Consider the following 19,576-nt stretch of genomic DNA (forward strand, 5'->3'; position numbering starts at 1 on the left):
TTATTTAATTACTTGTTTGAATTATTAAATTGTAACGTTATTGAATGTACTATTTATTTTTTATCCAGAAACAATTTTTACTTAACTGTCATATTCATTCGACATAAATTTGACATTTGGCTTTGGCAAATTGGCATGGTATTGCTGGAGCCGAACCTATTGAGGGTGATATAATTTTCTAGTTTGTTCGTACAATACAAAAATCATCATGTCCGTGATGAAGGCTAATATGCTGGTAAACATTTTAATTCTTAGATATGTTTTTGTTCAAAATCTATTTATTAGTAACACATTACGTAATCTTATCAGGTGCGATCCCTCAGCACGTCCTCGGCTGCATCTCAGATGGTCAAGGCTCCTATTCAAGTCTTTGGCTTAGAAGGCAGATACGCCGCAGCTTTATATTCAGCAGCCTCTAAGACCAAAGGTTTGGATGCAGTCGAAAAAGAGTTGTCTTACTTCCAAAAATCAATGAAATCTGACCCTATACTTAAGGAATTCATTTTGAACCCTGTTCTGAAGAGAAGTATCAAGGCTGATGCATTGAAACATGTTGCCACAAAGGTATGTAAACAATATTTCCATGATTATTCTTATGTTTTTTATATAATGAAGCTTCTATGTTGTCGGACAATTTTATTAACAGATAGGTAATTGGATTTCATAGTAACAGTGGAAATATTTTACTTCCAGTCTTATTTATCATTTTGTTGAAAATAAATTAACAAAATTTAAATAAGCTAACTACTGTTCTAGTGTAAATAAGTATCTAAATTTGAACAAATAATTTTGAAAAACTGTACCTGTATTGTGTATTAATATTTTTAATATTACAAGAATAGATGATATTTTATACATACTTAGTATTTTAAGAATTTGGCAGTAATGGAACACCATACAATCAATTGTTTTTAAATCATATTGAAATATTAAAATGTTTCATAAAATTGAAAAGAAATTGACTGCTAATGCTTTGAGTTTTCAAATGTGTTTATTATAAAAATGCTGTATCTGCAAAACGGATTATTTATAAGCAGTTTTCATATTACTACAATTTCCTTTACAAATCAACAGACAAACATGTGCGCTACGACAAGCAACCTCTTGGGTTTATTGGCTGAGAACGGACGTCTTAACAAGCTGGAAAACATCATCAATGCTTTCAAAATCATCATGGCCGCCCACCGTGGTGAGGTTACCTGCACTGTGATAACCGCTAAGCCTTTGGATGCCACTCAGAAACAGAACCTGGAAGCTGCTCTTAAGGTAAGAATATTCATGTGTAGTAACTCAGGCCCCGGAACCACAGACAATAGAAAATCTATTGTGTCTGGGACCGATTGGGCCGCTTGGGGCTCAATGTAGGTATCAAACAATGTTAAAAACTCGATAATGTATCAAACAATGTTTTAAGAAGCTGTTTATAATTGTAATTTTACTTGGAACTAAGTACCATTTTGGAAAGACGTTTCAATTTATAAGTTTTACATTAATTATGTGTAACTGCTCTAAATAATATTTCTCTGTAATGTTGAAAATATAGATTCAAAGAAATTGCTGCAAACCTATATATATATGTTCTATGTTTAATTTCTAGCATGGAAAATTGCTATTGTGGGTAGTTATGGAGAATTGAATATACCTTCATATTTCTTACAGATTCTATTTTAATAATCTACTTTACCATTTTATAGTGTCTTATTAATACTTCTTTAGCTTAACAATTACAATAAATAATAAATAATATTTTTCTGTTTTCAGAAATTCCTCAAGGGAAATGAGTCTCTGCAGCTCACAGCTTCTGTAGACCCCTCTTTGATGGGAGGCATGATTGTGTCCATCGGTGACAAGTATGTGGACATGAGTGTTGCCAGCAAAGTGAAGAAGTACACAGAACTCATCAGCGCCTCAGCTTAAATCATAGACAAGATTAAGGATACAGTGTAGAAATAATTTATGGTTCCAATCATGTTTACTGAATAATAAATCAGTGAAATAATATTACTTGTGTGTATTATTCTGAGTTTATGTTGCAGACTCTATAAATTCAATAGTGCCATAAATAGGCTTTTTATTAAACATCTGATTATGCCAAAATAAAAAGTTGTAAATGATGTTTTGCATAGTGTTACAAATTACATACATTTTGTAGTCAACTAGAGCATAATCAGCCATTAATAAAAGTGGGGTCTGATTTTGACTTGATATAATAATCAAGTTAATAAACTTGAATATTTTGTGGGGAGTATGAAATTGAGTACATAATTAGATGTAGGATGAATGTTACATAAAAATAAATAAAATATTATTTCTTGAATTCAATTTCCCAATAGTCAGTTTAATTTTGCTCCTTTTCATAATTTTGCTACATTTAAAAAATTCAGAGGAAAATATTGATTCACCATATAAATTATCTTACATGAGAATTTTATATGTGGTGAATATTCTTCATAGAAATTACTTATATAATATATTCTTTTCTTTAGAGCCATATAAAATTATTGCCCCACAAGTGATAACTGCGTTAAAAACAACCGACTTCAAACTTGCACTTGCAAAATTTACAAATACCTACAGACAAAAATGCTCATAAAATAAAAACTACTGGGCCTAGCCGAATAAAATTTTTATGGGACCAATTCGACACCATCCCGCATCGAACAAAAAAAGAATCACGTAAATCGGTTCAGAAACCTCGGAGTAATCGGTGTACATACATAAAAAAAAATAAAAAAATATACCGGCCGAATTGATAACCTCCTCCTTTTTTTGAAGTCGGTTAAAAACACACACATTATAAAATTATGATACATTGACATTTATGTGAAATCATTGTGATTTCCATTATTAATAAATTTTCACAAACAATTACCTATTCTACTGAGGTTTAAAAAGAAAACAAAGGCATAATTTTTCGAACTTATATTAATACATAAATGCTTTGAAACAAACAAAATTGTGCTTTCTGCACATACAACAGAAATATAACTCTTACATTAAGTAACTTATTATAATTTGTAAGATCAACAAATTACTTGAGATCAGTGAATTGAGATCATCTTTTAACTTAAGTATTTTCTAAATATTCTATCCTTCTGTAGGAGCTGCTTCTCCTTTGAGCAAGGCATTTTCGGCTTCTAATTCTGCAATTCTAGCTCGCGCAGCCTCTAACTCGTCATCTCCTCCCTCTGTACCTAGATGCTTACGTACGTATTCTAAAGCATCTTCTGGTTTATCAGGTTCTTCGTAGAGACTAACTAGAACTTTGGTCAACGCATCCATAACACCAGCTCGTTCTAAATATCGACGAAATTCTTCCCTTTTTGAATCAATAGGCTAAAATGCAATAAATAAATAATATATTTAAGAATGAATAACCTAATGAAGTTATTTTATTGTGAAAATAGCTATAAATAAATTAATAATAACGTCGAGTAAACAATAATGTTATGAAGACATTTGAAAGTAAAAAAGGTTACCTTGTATGAGGACATTTTAAATATTTACTATTGTTAGTGTAATGATCGAAAATACTAGAGTAAATTCAATTGATTTAGGTTTTGGTTAAATTTATTTATTTGCAAATTCGCAACCCAGAATTATTACCAAAGTAGGTAGGTACCTACATAAAAAACGACTCTGTCAATTTTGGGTAAATTGATTGTCATTTGTCATTCGATTGAATTTGTTTTTTTTTTCCTGTATGGCAATTAAAATTTACGAACAATTTATTGCTAAAAATAAAAAAAATGAGTGCAATGGATTGAAAATTTAATCAATTATTAAAATGCATTCATGGTTTTATCCACTTGATATCTGATTGGATAGTCTCTAAAGAAATATTTGTGTTTTTTTGTCTTGATGTATCATCGCTCACCTATGGTTTTATTTTGTCTATTCTCTCTGTCAGATTCAGTTGATTTGTATGTCTATGGTATAGTTCGTGCGGTTTTGTTCAGAGTACCTACCTATTTTATTTACTCATTATTTAAACTAATTTGTATCCTAAAAGTAACTAAAAATAAAGGAAAAATGGCTTTACATATTCCCAAAGCTCCGGGTGTACCCCAAATGTTAAAGGAAGGTGCTCGGGTAAGTTTCAAAATTATAACCAAATTCAATGTAATGGTAGTGTCATGTGCGGCAGACCATATGACTACATTTAGTTAATTCTTTGTCGAAATTGAATAAGGAATCCAAATCAAATCAATTTTTCTCATTTAAAACGTTAAAATGCACAAGAAAAACTTATTTAACAGTAATAGTTTTCATTACTTTTTTTTTTATAAATCAACTTCTAACCATGACAACTTCGGTGTTTTTTATTTTACTCATTTATGACTAATAAATATCTAGATGCATTACCCCGGGTAACTTAGAGGTAATTTAATTGTCATTTTTCTTTAGTGCCCGATGTACCTACTGTGCATTAATTTGTTTGCCAGTTTTCATACATATATTTCGTACTTTTCAGATGTTCTCTGGTTTAGAAGAAGCAGTTTACCGCAACATAAATGCATGCAAACAATTTGCGCAAAGTGTGCGCTCTGCTTATGGACCCAATGGCATGAACAAGATGATCATCAACCACATTGAAAAGCAGTTTGTCACAAGTGATGCAGGCACGATCATACGCGAGTTAGATGTTGAACACCCAGCAGCTAAATTGATGGTTCTGGCCAGTCAAATGCAAGACTCAGAAGTTGGTGACGGCACAAACTTTGTTATTGTTATATCTGGTGCGTTATTGGAGCAAGCTGAAGAATTATTGCGTTTGGGAGTCACCACAAGTGAAATAGCCGAGGGTTATGAAAAAGCTCTCGATAAATGCCTAGAAATACTGCCTGAACTTGTGAACCATGAAATCAAAGATTGCAAGAACTATGATGAGGTTGTCAAAGGCATCAAGCCCTCTATAATGGCCAAGCAATATGGCAATGAAGATTTTATAGCTAATTTAGTAGCTAAGGCTTGTATTGCAATCCTACCAGAAAAAACAACATTCAATGTTGACAATGTTAGGATTTGCAAGGTAATTTTGTATAAATAAATTGTTTTTAATGATATTTGATTGCAAATCAAAGTTGTTAGTTGTAACACATTTGACATTTATTAAGCTATCTTGAGCTTTTAGATGTCTTTATTCACTTCTTTTTATTAAATTTATAGATCCTTGGAGCTGGTCTCCTCCAATCAGAAGTTCTCTCTGGAATGGTGTTCAAACGTGAGGTAGAAGGAGAGGTCAGCAACGCTACCAAAGCCAAAGTAGCTGTATACTCCTGCCCAGTGGACATCACACAAACAGAGACCAAGGGAACAGTTCTCATCAAATCGGCAGATGAACTCCTCAACTTCAGCAAAGGCGAGGAATCTCTTCTTGAGAAACAGATTAAGGATATTGCTGATGCTGGAGTTAAGGTTATCGTGGCTGGTGCTAAGTTTGGTGACATGGCATTGCACTTCTTGAACAAATATGGAGTAATGGCTGTTCGTCTTAACTCAAAGTTTGATTTACGTCGCCTTGCGAGGACTGTTAATGCTACAGTAAGTATATCATATTGTATGACTACTCTACATGAAATTCTTAATTAATTTTTAGCAATAATTTGTTATTATCTTTTTGCCTTATCAATCTAAATCAGTACCTTTTTTGAATCATATGTTAGACACTAGAATTTAGAACTTGTGATTGTGTCATATTTAAAAATTTTTGTTATTTCAATTAGTTCTTTTTATACCTCTAAGAAATGTAGTGTTTTCTTTGGAATCATTCATACTAACACACTGTAATAAATTGTGAACTGAATTGGCTAAACCAACTTTAATTTGACTCATTTACTGTGAATAAAAATGACAAACAAACAAATAATTTCACTCATTTCCAGGTATTGCCCCGCCTCACAACCCCCACAGCCGAAGAACTCGGCTACTGTGACGTAGTAAGAGTCGACGAAGTGGGTGACACCAGAGTAGTCGTATTCTCTATGGAGAGCTCCGAGTCCCGCATTGCGACGGTTGTTATCAGAGGCTCCACAGATAACTATATGGATGATATCGAGAGAGCTATTGACGATGGTGTCAATACATTCAAGGGAATTGCTAGGGATGGCAGGTAAATAGAATAAATTAAATTTTATAAACTTTATTCTTTGAATTATGATTGGTATCATATAATATTTTATTGAAGTTACAATAAAAAAGTTAAATATTTTTCTAATTTGAATGGGAGAGTCATAACTTTCTATAACACACTAGCCTATTCATATTATGACTGTGTTTTCCACATGAAATATATACTTTTAGAGTAGAAGTTATTTGCAATTTGAACTGTTTTTTATATTGCAGTAATAATTTTATAATATACTAATAAATGTTTAATTCCAGATTCCTACCCGGTGCCGGCGCTACAGAAATAGAACTGGCGCAAAGACTCCTCCAGTACGCAGACACACTGCCCGGTCTGGAACAATATGCAGTGAGGAAGTTTGCCGTAGCACTCGAGAGTGTGCCCAGAGCTCTGGCTGATAACTCTGGAGCAAACGCTACTGAAGTTGTGAATAATATCTACAAGGCACACAGGGTAAGGAATATTTAGTTTTATTTATTACCACCATATTTTATCCATATTTATTTCCATAAGTATTGTTCCATGTTTCCATAAACATTTATTTAATAATTATTGAGTTCATATAAATAATAATTTCTAAATAACTGCCCTGTCTTCTAATACAATCGCTTACTTACATGTTGTAAATGTGTCTAAGTGAAACACTCATAATCATGATTATTTAATCATCATTCAAGACTGAGTAGATCTGAGTAAACAGTTTTTTATCATAAAATATGTTGAAAAGTATCTGAATCACTCAAATTAAAGTTGTTTATAAAATATCAATTAATTTTACATACATTTTTCTTTGCAGGATAACCAAAAGAATGTCGGCTTCGACATCGACACAGAAAGCAATGGAGTGTGTGACGCAACAGAGAAGGGTGTTCTCGATTTATACGTACTGAAGTACTGGGGCCTTAAATACGCAGTTGGTGCAGCGACTACAATCCTTAAAGTTGACCAAATTATCATGGCCAAGAGGGCCGGAGGACCAAAACCAAAAGCACCCGCAGGAAGCGACGACGAATCATAATCACAGCACTAAATTACTCTTTTTCATCAATGCATTTGAATTATTTAAGTTAATACATATTGGTCACATTTTATTTTAACAGATAATACATAATTCGTATACTTAGCTTGAAGAAGTATTTTGTTTAATGCTATTTTAGCTTGTAAACTAACTTTAATTAATAAAATTACTAAAAGTATGATTGTTTTATTTATTTTGAAAAACTATATAATTTACTTCCAAGGCTCCTCTATTTATATTTTTACTAGCTGGGCTTCACGGTTTCACCGCGTAGCTCCGCGCCTGTTGGTAATGATTTAAATTATAGCCTAGATATATTTAAACTATAGCCTTCCTCGATAAATGGTTATGTAACACCGAAATAATTTTTTAAATCGGACCAGTAGTTCTTGAGATTATCGCGTTCAAACAAACAAAGTCTTCAGCTTTACAATATTACTATAGATATCATAATTTTGGAATAATATCGATTAATCTATATTATACAGGATGTAATCGTTAAGTGTGCATAGGCGATTATTTCGTAACTGTTACAGATATATCAATAAACTTTAAACTGATATCGAAAGTACAATGAGTAAAATTACAACAATAACTTTTTAAAAATAAATCGGGAAATATCCATTCAACACTCCCATATATTTCATTTCCTATACATTTTGTGTTCAAAGCAAATGTTCGAAGTGAAGCCCTCGTTTTGGAACTGTGTTTTGGAATACCATTGTATTCCACATCAAGCTCTATTTACAGTTTCTAAATGAATTTTCATTAAAATTTGCGAAGTAATTTAAGCTCCAAAAAAAAGAACCAAAATTTTCGGATATTACATGTTTGGGATAGCCATATCTCATACAATGTATGAGAGTGTTTGATGTCAAATTTTTGGATAATTCCCGTTTTATTTAAAAAAAGTTATAATTGTCATTTTACTCATTCGGTAAAGGGCTTTCGATGTCAGTTTAAAGTTTTTTGATATCTGCAATAGTTACAGAAAAATCGCCTGTGCACACTTAACGATTACACCCTGTATACTATAATATTAGATTTCACCGAGTTATATATACAATCTGAAAAACTACCTTGCATTGCCGCGGCCGTTACGAGCAAAATTGCCCCATAGAATACCAAGGAATGCAGCGAGGGCATAATATTTTTTACACATTTTAGCATGATACGATACTTATAAAAAATTTCTCAAAAGAATTAAGCATACAAAGGGACAGAGAAAGCGAATTTGTTTTATACTATGTAGTGATTAAGGATTTCTATATTTTATATTATTATATTTTATATTATAAAGGATACTAAGATAGTCAGGGCATAAAATAAAAACATAAAATGTTTCTAAAATAGTTTATTATACGAAAATACAAAGAGATATTTGGACGATATTTCTATAGATTTCAGTCTACATTTCTAATAGTTTGAATATTTTTTCAATGGTTAATTGTGATTTGAATATCATGAATTATTTCTTTAAATAGATTTTGACATGAGTAAGGCCGCGTTTCCATGAGTAAGGACATAAATTTGACATGAGTAAGGACATTTCTTGCGGAAGTTTTCTTGTAGATGGAAAGACGGCCTTAGGCAGGTAACATGGAATTTTTAAGAGGAAAAAATCAAACTTTAATAGGTATTAAGTAATTACAAAAATAAAATGGTCACATTATTTAAGATTTACTATTAAAATTTAACTGTTCAATGCACAAGATACTACACCTTCAGTCAAAAATGTATTCTATATAACGATTTACGAACACAAGCGTCTTTTCATAACCTAAGAGTACATTTATAATAATACATTCACATGCTATTCTAATAGATTTATTACTACATAATATACATCGATTACATTGCAGAAAGTATATTATCTAATAGTGTTGATGAACGTAACTAAGCGTATATAAAGGACCGCAAAGTTTAATATAGGTAGATAAAGATTCCAGTTTCACTTAATACATTATAGCACAATTCGAAAGATCCAGTCACAGAACTGGAGTAGGTACCTACATCCACTTTATCAGTAAGTAGTATTTGTCGGTGAAACTCTCTAACCGGCCTAGGTTAGAGAGTTTCACCGACCGTCAGTGCGTACCATCGGCCCTGACGATACGCATTGACCAACCGTCAGTTTGTATCATTCAGTGCTCTGCGTACCAGTAAACTGACCAGACCCGGTATCGATGTTCATGTTCACGACGACGATACACACATGCGCGTAGTTAGTGCACCGCGACCGGTCGGTACAGCACTGAACGCGTTCATTTGTTTGAAACAAATGGAAACAAATTGTTTCCATAGCGCGTCAGTCGACCGATGTACGCAGTGCGGATGGTCGGTCTAGCACTGGTTTATGAATTTCCATACATATGACAAGCGCGACTGACGTACGCACTGACGGTCGGTGAAGCTCTGTAACCATCCTTAGCCTTTCGTTATTTTGTATTTTTTTGAAATTTACTAAATAGTAAATATACATACAGGTTGCTGATATGTATTTGTATAATATTTGCAGTTCATTAAATTGATAGTAAGTATTTATTAAATAAAAAAGTGCTTACCCTCATAATATCTCACTTTAGGTGCTACATGAAAAAGGGCGCCAAAATGTTAAAAATAACATAAAAATGATGAAATTTTTGTTTCTTTAGTACAAATATCTGATTTTTTAATAACGTACGGTTTCAGCAAATATTAATCAATTACAAATCAACGTACCTATTGCACATTAAACATATTCACAGACCATTATAACTAACTAACTTATACGATATGTTAAAACCACAATTTCCTAAATGTTTACAATTTAAAAGCATAACATTAATAATACAACTAGGAATCAAAATTTCGGGAGTTCTGACATCTTTGGTCACTTGTATTTTTAATTTTAAAGTGATCTCGCCACAATATGGTTTTTTTGGCACAGGTATCTATTGCCGAACAGCCGAAACATGTTATAATGATTTTAGGCACATTTGCTAAATTTAAAAATCGTTCTGACTAAAAAAAAATAGGTACCTACCCTTTTTATTCGTAAGTTTGCGTGAATATTTTACTAGAGAAAACAAAAAATACACAAAAAGACCTGTTTTATTTATCACCAAATAATATCATCTACACAAAATAAAGAGAAATTATATATAAAAAATGCATATCTTAAAGCCAAAGAAAAGTGTTTTTAAAATAATATATACTCTAGTTCTAAAATCACAGAAAATCACTGTATCGTTGACACACTTAGAATTCGTTAAGTATAATACTGACATCATTTCCTCCAATGTTTTATAAAAAGACGGAAACATTTAAAATTTTTTGTTTGTACAAAAAAGAAAATATAGCTCTCCTACGCAATTTATCACATAAAAATAAGAATGTTAGGTGTGTTAATAATTTCAATGTTTTTTTCAGTCTATATGAATACAATTATTAAGCTATTGCATAGCTTCTATCGCGGGCCTTGAGCGCGGGGACCGAATCGAGCAATTCCGTAACGAAAAAACCTCACGCTCCCCACTCCGACGGGCGGAGGTGTGGCGTGAAGGCATAGCATGCAATAGTTTTACCGCGGCAGTCCCCGAGTGCCACACGTCGTTTTTAATTTTCATTCGTTATCTAAACGAACTGAGATCGATGTTAGCAACCTTTTAGAATTTTTGTTATAAAAAAGAAATAATAAGAGCTGTAAGTACATAAAGAAACAAAAAAATAATTAAATAAAAAAAGCCTCATTTTTAAAGCAAAAAATGACAATGAGAAAGTATTTTTTTTACTCTCGTCAGTTCGTCTATGTGAGGATTATGAATACTATTTTCAGTTTAATCGATGTAAGAGCACGCCGGTAGAGTTTTTAGCATACATTACCGGTTTTATTTTTGGAGTAAAATTTGTATCTAATTAATTATATACAAATACACGTATTTCTAAATGCACCGTATCTATAATATTTGTATTATTTTACTACAACTGGAACTTATTTAATTATATATTCGTTTTTTTTTTCAATTCTATTCGATAGTCTAGTTATAAAATATATTTACATAACAATTACCGTTGTATATATCTAAAAATTGCCAGAAATAATGGAATGAAATATATGGAAATTAATTTCAGAAAAAATAAAATGTTCACAAAAAATGCAGTCATAAGTGTTTTTGTGAGAAGCATGAAAGATGTAAACTTGTAGATTTGTATATAAAATTATCGTTAATGTGATGTCTTACTTAAAACGTATTATATTTAAACAAAATTACCCTAGAAAAATATATGAGCGATTAAGTACACACTATTCTATTTCGTCAAAAAAATAATATTATACAAAGACGAATATATTGGGTTCATACTAAGTGATTAAAATTGTTATACAACATCGGCTATGACGATTGTATGGTTTTGTAGGTATTTAAAAATATATGGACGATATTTTATTATTGATTGTAATTTAATGCACTGAAAATTGTGATTATTGACAATTTTTTACGTAAAACCAATTGGAATGATTGTTTCTATTTTTGTAAAACAAAAAATGGTCATTCGAGTCAGATTGCGATTAGTTGCATGACCGCAACAATTTCTTTTGAGATTCCATAAACAAATTCAAATTAGAATATACTAAAAACATTACGCTTTATTAGTTTTAGTAACATATGGCTATTTTAAATTCGCTGCATTCAAAATTTTTTTCACTATAAAAAAATTCAAACGCCCTAACGCTTTTCCTATTGGTTGAAAATATCACAACATGAAAACGAAAATTGAAATAAAACGAGAAATATGTATGTACTTAAGTTAATCATGAACTGGCTGCAAATATCACAATTTAAAAAAATCAACGCGCCATACAAGTTAATCATTCACTGGCCAGCAATAATCTTTTGCCAGCAAAAAAGTAAACCATGAACTGGCCGAAAATGTCAAGATAAAAAAAAATTAACGCGTCTTAAAAGTTAATCATTCACTGGCAAGCAATATTTTTTTGACAAAAAAAGTTAATTAAACACTGGCTGAAAACACAAAAAAAAAACTAGCCGATGACGTAAACAACGAGCTGGTGGCTGCAATATCAGAAGATGTTTCTCGGCGGCGGTATGGCTACTACGGCGGCCCCGGCCCGCCCCGTGCTGAGCGGCGCCAGCTTGCGCCAGCAGTTCGACTCCGAGTCGTACACTTCTACTACGCACAGGTATTGGACACCGTCGTAGCCGCCTGGAATGTTTTATTTATTAATTTCTGGTGTGTTTAAATGATGTGTGGAAACGGGGAAACTTGTATAAATATGGCTTTAAGCCATGAATAAAATTATATAAAACATTCAATCGCTTTGTATATGTATGTATGTTTGAGCACACACACCGACAGTGGTTATGTGATCGTCTATTCTTCTTTTTCCCCATTTCGAGGGCTGTCAATGAATAACAATATACTAAAAACTAAAAAGTACAAAAATAAAGCACTGCGAAATGTGCGAATGCGTTATACTGCGAACCGTGCTAAGGCGAACGCGGTACCTGAGGCGGTATGCGGGCGGGGAGGCTGCATTCTAATTTCCACCCGAGCGTCTAGTTGGCTTGGTCGCGTGGTAACTATGATTATTTGTAAATTATGCGTGTGCATGTGTGCGTGCACTACGTGTAAATGAGCACTGTTAGTTTCTGTATGTATGTGTGTGTGCAGACACTCACCCACGGCCACGATGCGGTCGCCCAGCAGGCAGGCGCCGATGGCGTCGCGCGCGTGCGACAGGCGCGCCAGCAGCAGCCAGCTGTCGGCGAGCGGGTCGTACCGCTCCACGCAGGCCAGGCGCCCGCCCGCCGTGTTGGCCGGCGCCTCGTGCCCGCCCAGCGCGTACAGGTACCCGCCCGCCGCGCACACCTGCACGCGTATACACAATTATTAACACTGGTAGTTTCATGTAAACATGTAAATTCAAACTTTTAATAAAAATTTTGAAGTGAAACTTAATTAGACGCGTTGAGAGTAAAATGTCAAGGTCGCGTCATGGCAATACCGTCTCATCATTGAGTAAGGCGACGATTTTGGTATCTTTCAATTTTTGTTAAAGTTTCACTTCTGACACGTGTGCTCAGCACACACGCACTTTTAAAGTTATGGGCAATTAACTACAATTCAGAAGAGAACGAAAGCTCTGCATTGAACCCCGTAACCGCATCTAGTGCGTGCTGCATCACATGTATGACGTGACACGAGCACACGGCACTCACGCTGACGCCCCCCCGGCGGCGCGTCATGGGCGCGCAGGCGGCCCAGTGGTTGGTGGCGGGGTCGTAGCACTCGACGGAGCGCAGGCAGGCGCCGCCGTCGCGGCCGCCCACCGCGTACAGGCGCCCGCGCAGCGCCGCCACGCCGCACGTGCTGCGCGCGCCCGCCATGCCCGCCACTATCGTCCACGTGCGCGAGCACGCGTCCCACCTGGCACAGAAAGAATACACTTGAAAAATAGTAACGTAGTGAACGTTCGAAATTTAAATTTTCAACAAAAAAAAAAAATTGTGGCAATTTGGACAACGCAACGTTACGAAAAATTAACAATGAGCGTAGTTAAATCACTCCGTTGTACGCTCGCGCTCGGTAGAGTGTTTGGAACATGAGGTTAGTATTATAATGAATAAATCGCGTTTAAAATTCGAAATTTGGAAAAAAATTTAGTTTTAATTGTCTAGACTCTAGATATATAATAAAACTATCTAAACTATATAACTATTAAAAAACATTCAATATTTATTAATTCTTTACTTAGTTTTATTAACAAAAATTAAGTAACCATACCATATTAATTTTTATTTTAATGCTGAATTTAATCAATAATTTCAAATTTTAATACACAAACATCACTTACCGTTCCACAGAGTTCAAGTAAATCCATCCATCATGTCCGCCCACAGCATATATCGGCGAATTAGGCCCGTCCCCAAGCACGGCAACACCGAGCCCGTGTCTGTGTGCGTTCATTGGCGCTAGTGTGCTCCAGCTTAGTGACGTTAGGTCGAAACATTCCACCTTTAAAATGAAAAAAAAAAATGTATGTGGAGTAAAACACTCTAAAATATAATAAAATTAATGCACTCTTTCTTTGTATTGTTTTGTGTTTTTTGTGATGAAATCAAATAATATCATGTCAAAAATGCAATATTTATAAGACACTATCTATTCGCCCGCGTTTTCAAAGGAAAACCTGCATAGTACCCGTTCCCGTGGAATTTCCGGGATAAAACCTATCCTATGTGTTAACTGTTAATCCAAGTTACCCTCTACATGTGTGCTAAATTTCATTATAATCGGTTCAGTAGTTTATGCGTGAAAACCATACATAAATACATACATACAAACCTTTCCCCTTTATAATATTAGTATAGATATAAATAAATTCGTAATTAGTCTCTTTAATAGGTTAAACAGCATTACATTAAAAAAAATTCTAAACATGAATGTACTATCAACAATGTGTTATAAAAAATTACTTAGCATTATTTACTCATTTATTTACCGTATTAAGAGTCTTAAGGCCGTCTCTACCGCCTACAACTATAAGTTTATTCTGCATCACAGCGACTCCAAATTGCAGTCTTCGAGCACCCATTCTCATAAAGGGAGTCCATGTATTTGTCCTTGGGTCATACATTTCCATGTTACTAGCACCCTGTAACACAATTATTAATATATTATTACTATTAGTTTATAAAGTATTTATAAATAATTATATAATAAAAAAGAAAGTTTTTTCGAAAGTTACTTCCGTCTGCCAAGGAAGTTATTGCAGTTAATATCTGATAGTTCAACTGTTTTCTTCAATTAAATTGAATCAATATTATTGCACCTACAATTACTGTAAGATATTAGTAATTTCATAACTATAAAAGATTATTTGTAATCATATTTGCTATCATATTATAAATTTGGTAAACACAATCAATCGCTTGGAAACTACTATTCCTTTAAAATTCAGGTATTCAAAATTTACCTTATACCCATCCATGCCACCGATAGCCAACAAGCGTCCAATCGTAGAGGTCCTCGGTCTAGTTCTGTGTGAGAACAGAAGGGATCGTCTTTCAGGTAACAGGTGCCATTTCACAGCTTCCATGATGAGCGGCTGGCATTCAGCCACGTTGCCACACGCTTGCTCTACTTTATCTATCAGATACTGAAATAAAAATTATAAAAATAATAAAAAAACGAAAATTAACAAAACCCTTTTGTTTGATTTAATTGTTGTTTTGAGTATAAAAAATACCCTGTATTATTATATATAGTAGATAAAGTTTCAAATATTACTCAGCAGAAAAAGACAAGCATGTCATGTCAACAAGAAATTAAAGTTATACTTTTAACAGACGAATCATAGTAAATTTTATATATTTTTTAAACGAAAAATTTCAAAATGATTGGGCAAACCAAAATAAATCATATATAAACAAGTGTGACCATGAATGCAGTGCCTATAATAAAATGAAATATGAACATACCTCTGATGACAATAACGGCAGTTTAATCAGTTTCAACAAGTTTGGCAAGTACTTTTCCCTGTTCACAAGATCATGCTGCACCCACAGCATCATGCTCTCGAACACATTCTCTTCAGTCACAACATTGAGATCATCGGATTTCAATAAATTGGCTAATTGTTCATCATCTAAGCATAGGAACTCTTCGTTTTTCACTACCTAGACATTTATAAAGAAAATGTTATTGGTATTTAAACTTCAATTTGCTTAATATATTTTTATGTTTTTAATGTTTATCTGAATATGACGTAAGTATATAAGTTTTATCTATTTCAACAAATATTAAAGTGAATTTTGGCATGACTAAAAAATACAAAAATGACTGTAACAATTCTTTCACATATGTAGTGATATATAGATTACATAATAAATATGTGTGTGAATAAAGCGTAATAAGTATGCTTTCTAAAAAAATCCATAAATTGTTAATTCATTGTATTTATCACAACAGTAAGTAATATTTCTTTAATAAATGTAATGTAAATGTATCACATAAACAGAAGAATTTAATAGCACAACATATTTGTACAAAGGAAAAGAACTGCATTCTTAAACATGAATCACTTAACATATAATTAATTATTTATTTATAATAAGGACTTATAATATCATTAAATACCTGCATAAAATGTTGATATGTGTACTCCATAGCAGTTTTATGTAGCGAAATGCAGGACTGCTGTTCGGCAAATAATGCTATGCCTAAACAGTTGCAGGGATCCAACTGCTTCTCTAAGAAATCACAACATGCTTTGGCTACAACATGAAGTTGGAGTAATGTGGCAGTTGATAATAAGACTTCTACTGTGTCTTCACTTAATTCTGAAATTAATATTATAAGCAGAGTTATCAAATCAGGGATAGTTCAATGAATACATTTTGTTATTATTGATGAAATATGTCTTTAAAACTAGCTGGGCTTCGCGATTTCACTTGCTTAGCTCCGCTCCTGTTGGTCTTAGCGTAATGATATATAACCTACCTTCCTCAAATCGGACCAGTAGTTCCTGAGATTTGCGAGTTTAAACAAACAAACAAAGAAACTCTCCAGCTTTATAATATCAGCATAGATATGTTTTATTAAATAGAAAATAACAAAGGAGTAAAAATTCTGGATATGAAATTCAAAGGAAACTCGATCATTAACAAAGAAAGACACAGTTTGCAGCATTGAAAACTCAGCAAATATTTTTATAATCATGCATCAAATAGCATGCAGTAAAAAAATATGTTAAGTATAATTCTTAATATTGAAAAATACTTTTCTTTTAAGAATCATGTAAATTATCCAGTTACTAGATAATGTTTAGCATTAAAATAAAAATCATAAAATGTTGTTCTAACAAGATTATTCTCTCAATGTTATACCTATGTGGGACTTGGTGGATTCAATGTCTAGTAAATAATAAATACTAAGAAATAGGTAAGTATTAAATAAGTTTTACAGGGAACAGAAAGTTGATTTTCATTTTCCTCTGGGAAAATCAATAAGTGGAACATATTATGTTAGGAATCATTACACTTTATGAAAAACTTACATGGAATATTTAATCTTTTTATATTTGGAAGATACACACATAATAATTTTATTTATTTTAATTTTAATATTAACATATAACATTACCTATAATTCCTGTGTAACAATAATGTACTAGTGTCTTCAGCGCTTGTGGATCAACCCTTTCTAGAGTTATTTCTGTGGATTTGGCTTCTTGCAGTGATCCCGTGAACATTGCAGCAAAATATTCACTGCATGATACTAAAACTATTTTGTGTGCAGGTATCCTAAAAATAATTAAATGTTGTATTACATCTTCCTCTAATCACACGTTAATACAACGCGGAAATACAGTCTATAAATATATTCTATCATTCTTTGTGTTCACAACAACATCAACAAAAGACTTTCGAAAAAGGTTTGCGACTTAAAAGGGAAAATATTTACCTGCAAGTGCCTGCAATAAGAACTACATCACAAAGCTTTTGGGACTGATAATAACCGAATATATTCTTTAATGTTGATTCTGAATGTCCTTTGTGACAGTGAAATTCATCGGGACTGGAACCACTCGAAAGACTAAGTTGACTAAGTTCCCGAGGTAAACCTTCGTCGATTGAGTTCTGAGATACATTGTCTTTAGAAGCCTCAGCTTTTTGAGTATCACAGACCGACATTGTTGCATTAATTTCGATCGACAATGGAAATTGTGCACACAGAAAATAAAATAAAATAATTAAACCGGGCACAAATAACGAACGCTAAACGCTTCAGCAGAATGAAAACAAAGAGATGTCAAATTGTCGTTTTGTTGTGAAAGTGTCATTGCCAGGAGATTTTGCGCTGCGTTCAAGAACAACATTTATTAGTTTGACAGCTTTTTGACAGTTGACATATATCAGTTCTGAACGCAGCATGTTTACTGTGTTGATTGTTTACACAGGATTGTTTACTTCAAGAAGCGTAGATCTACTTGGTTTACTTACTAGAACAACTTACTATTTTATAATAATTAACATGTGACATGTGCCCTTACGCACTAGCGGTTAACCGCGGGGGCGGCTAACCGCGCGGTTAGCCGCTTTCCCATTTTAATATGCAACCGCTTTTATGATTAGTGCGTACAATCTTAAGCGGTTGCATATTAAAATGAGAAAGCGGCTAACCGCTAGTGCGTAAGGGCACTAATTGAATAGTACAGTGAAATAATCTCTTATTTCTGTGATGGGAATTTAAAAGTTTATAAATACTTACCTACATAGATATTAAAATTATTTATCACATGGAATTCTAACTTAATAAAAATCTGGACTATAAAATAAAAGAGCAATAATTATAGGTACACTTTTCTAAACAATGAAAAACTAGATCGAGATCTAAAAGTCTCATCCACACTCGGCTTGACCCAATTTATAAACATAATATCTATTAACCGCCTTCCTCCTTGATTGGAGGGAACTAGCTTATTAAAGATGTGTTTACTTTCACTTAATTTGTAAACATTTTTAGTTTTTACAATATTGGGTATAATGAAAATGGAACTGGAATGGAATAGCTGATAATAACCAACATAGGTAAACAAATAAATTACAAGTTTATAAGCAAATAGTACTGAATCGATCTCGTAATATTCTAACATTTAAATTATTACATTAAAATATATTATTTTTATCTTAGTGAAAGCATAATCATAAAGCAAAAGCATAGGTACACCGTACATGTACTAAGTCCACAGACATCAAAATCTGTGACTATGTATGGACTATGTCTATGTTTTGAGATCATTATAGATTTAATCATTGTAAGCAGTAAGACCTATCTATTCCGCCAACCATGAAAGATATATGATTATCATTGAGAATTGTAATTACTATCAGATTAATTTGTTTTTTGCGCCATTCACTCTCCGGTGGCATAGCACAGTAGGTACCTACTGCTTGCTTTCCCTATGTTTTCCTATTGGACCACCTACTTGAATAGGCCGCTACAATGTTTATCGTTTATTAGATAAATAAAATGAGGGATATTCTTCAGTGTAATTGGATCTTCTTGGGATGAGTAGGTACCTAAGTCGTTAGAGGATAATAATTAAAACACTGCTTTCTTCTGGCTGAGGCATTTATTAACATTTATTTTTATTTTTCGATTTTTTATCTTAATACAACATATATAGTAATTAACAATACGTAATAAATAGTCCAAAAGTATATTACGCCTACAAAATAGCGTAGTCGTTATAAGATTACCGCCATGTGAGTTGCTTACACATTATGCTTAAAAATGTTAAGGCAACTCACCCGTGACTAGGTTGAAATTTTAGGAATATTCTCTGAGAGAATTAACTGTTGTGACGTCAATAATAATGCAGTGGAAAAAATGTACAATAAATGAAATTAAAAATGGTGTTGCAA

At 33.1% G+C, this 19,576-nt stretch overlaps 4 protein-coding genes across 4 annotated transcripts; 2 read left to right on the forward strand and 2 right to left on the reverse strand.

Moving 5' to 3' along the window:
• Nucleotides 1-97: 97 nt before the first annotated feature.
• LOC123696709 (ATP synthase subunit O, mitochondrial) lies at nt 98-2,004 on the forward strand. Its single transcript, XM_045643064.1, has 4 exons — nt 98-235; nt 310-564; nt 1,075-1,266; nt 1,762-2,004. The coding sequence occupies exons 1-4, from the start codon at nt 209-211 to the stop codon at nt 1,915-1,917; spliced, it is 630 nt and encodes a 209-aa protein (XP_045499020.1). The 5' UTR covers nt 98-208; the 3' UTR covers nt 1,918-2,004.
• Nucleotides 2,005-2,907: 903 nt separating this feature from the next.
• LOC123696774 (c-Myc-binding protein) lies at nt 2,908-3,648 on the reverse strand. Its single transcript, XM_045643137.1, has 2 exons — nt 3,480-3,648; nt 2,908-3,336 (listed from the first exon to the last, which is right to left on the reverse strand). Exons 1-2 carry the CDS (start codon nt 3,492-3,494, stop codon nt 3,088-3,090), a joined length of 264 nt encoding a protein of 87 aa, XP_045499093.1. The 5' UTR covers nt 3,495-3,648; the 3' UTR covers nt 2,908-3,087.
• Nucleotides 3,649-3,920: 272 nt separating this feature from the next.
• On the forward strand, nt 3,921-7,323 carry LOC123696860 (T-complex protein 1 subunit theta). The gene is made up of 6 exons (XM_045643240.1): nt 3,921-4,092; nt 4,475-5,032; nt 5,170-5,544; nt 5,886-6,112; nt 6,385-6,580; nt 6,924-7,323. Exons 1-6 carry the CDS (start codon nt 4,033-4,035, stop codon nt 7,143-7,145), a joined length of 1,638 nt encoding a protein of 545 aa, XP_045499196.1. The 5' UTR covers nt 3,921-4,032; the 3' UTR covers nt 7,146-7,323.
• Nucleotides 7,324-10,640: 3,317 nt separating this feature from the next.
• On the reverse strand, nt 10,641-17,964 carry LOC123696618 (kelch-like protein 5). Its single transcript, XM_045642935.1, has 10 exons — nt 17,613-17,964; nt 17,292-17,452; nt 16,287-16,489; nt 15,629-15,826; nt 15,124-15,306; nt 14,650-14,802; nt 14,002-14,162; nt 13,367-13,574; nt 12,827-13,016; nt 10,641-12,350 (listed from the first exon to the last, which is right to left on the reverse strand). Exons 1-10 carry the CDS (start codon nt 17,840-17,842, stop codon nt 12,208-12,210), a joined length of 1,830 nt encoding a protein of 609 aa, XP_045498891.1. The 5' UTR covers nt 17,843-17,964; the 3' UTR covers nt 10,641-12,207.
• Nucleotides 17,965-19,576: the final 1,612 nt, after the last annotated feature.

Source organism: Colias croceus, chromosome 13 (genome assembly GCF_905220415.1).
Source record: "Colias croceus chromosome 13, ilColCroc2.1".
Lineage (NCBI taxonomy): Eukaryota > Metazoa > Arthropoda > Insecta > Lepidoptera > Pieridae > Colias > Colias croceus.

Coding starts and splice junctions, on each gene's coding strand:
- LOC123696709 (XM_045643064.1), top strand. CDS start 209: ATGTCCGTGATGAAGGCTAATATGCTG. Junction 236..309: donor TGATGAAGGCTAATATGCTG/GTAAACATTTTA, acceptor TAATCTTATCAG/GTGCGATCCCTCAGCACGTC. Junction 565..1,074: donor TGAAACATGTTGCCACAAAG/GTATGTAAACAA, acceptor ACAAATCAACAG/ACAAACATGTGCGCTACGAC.
- LOC123696860 (XM_045643240.1), top strand. CDS start 4,033: ATGGCTTTACATATTCCCAAAGCTCCGGGTGTACCCCAAATGTTAAAG. Junction 5,545..5,885: donor CGAGGACTGTTAATGCTACA/GTAAGTATATCA, acceptor ACTCATTTCCAG/GTATTGCCCCGCCTCACAAC. Junction 6,113..6,384: donor GGAATTGCTAGGGATGGCAG/GTAAATAGAATA, acceptor GTTTAATTCCAG/ATTCCTACCCGGTGCCGGCG.
- LOC123696618 (XM_045642935.1), bottom strand. CDS start 17,842: ATGTCGGTCTGTGATACTCAAAAAGCTGAGGCTTCTAAAGACAATGTA. Junction 17,453..17,612: donor CTTATTGCAGGCACTTGCAG/GTAAATATTTTC, acceptor AATTATTTTTAG/GATACCTGCACACAAAATAG. Junction 12,351..12,826: donor CGACCGCATCGTGGCCGTGG/GTGAGTGTCTGC, acceptor AAAACATTCCAG/GCGGCTACGACGGTGTCCAA.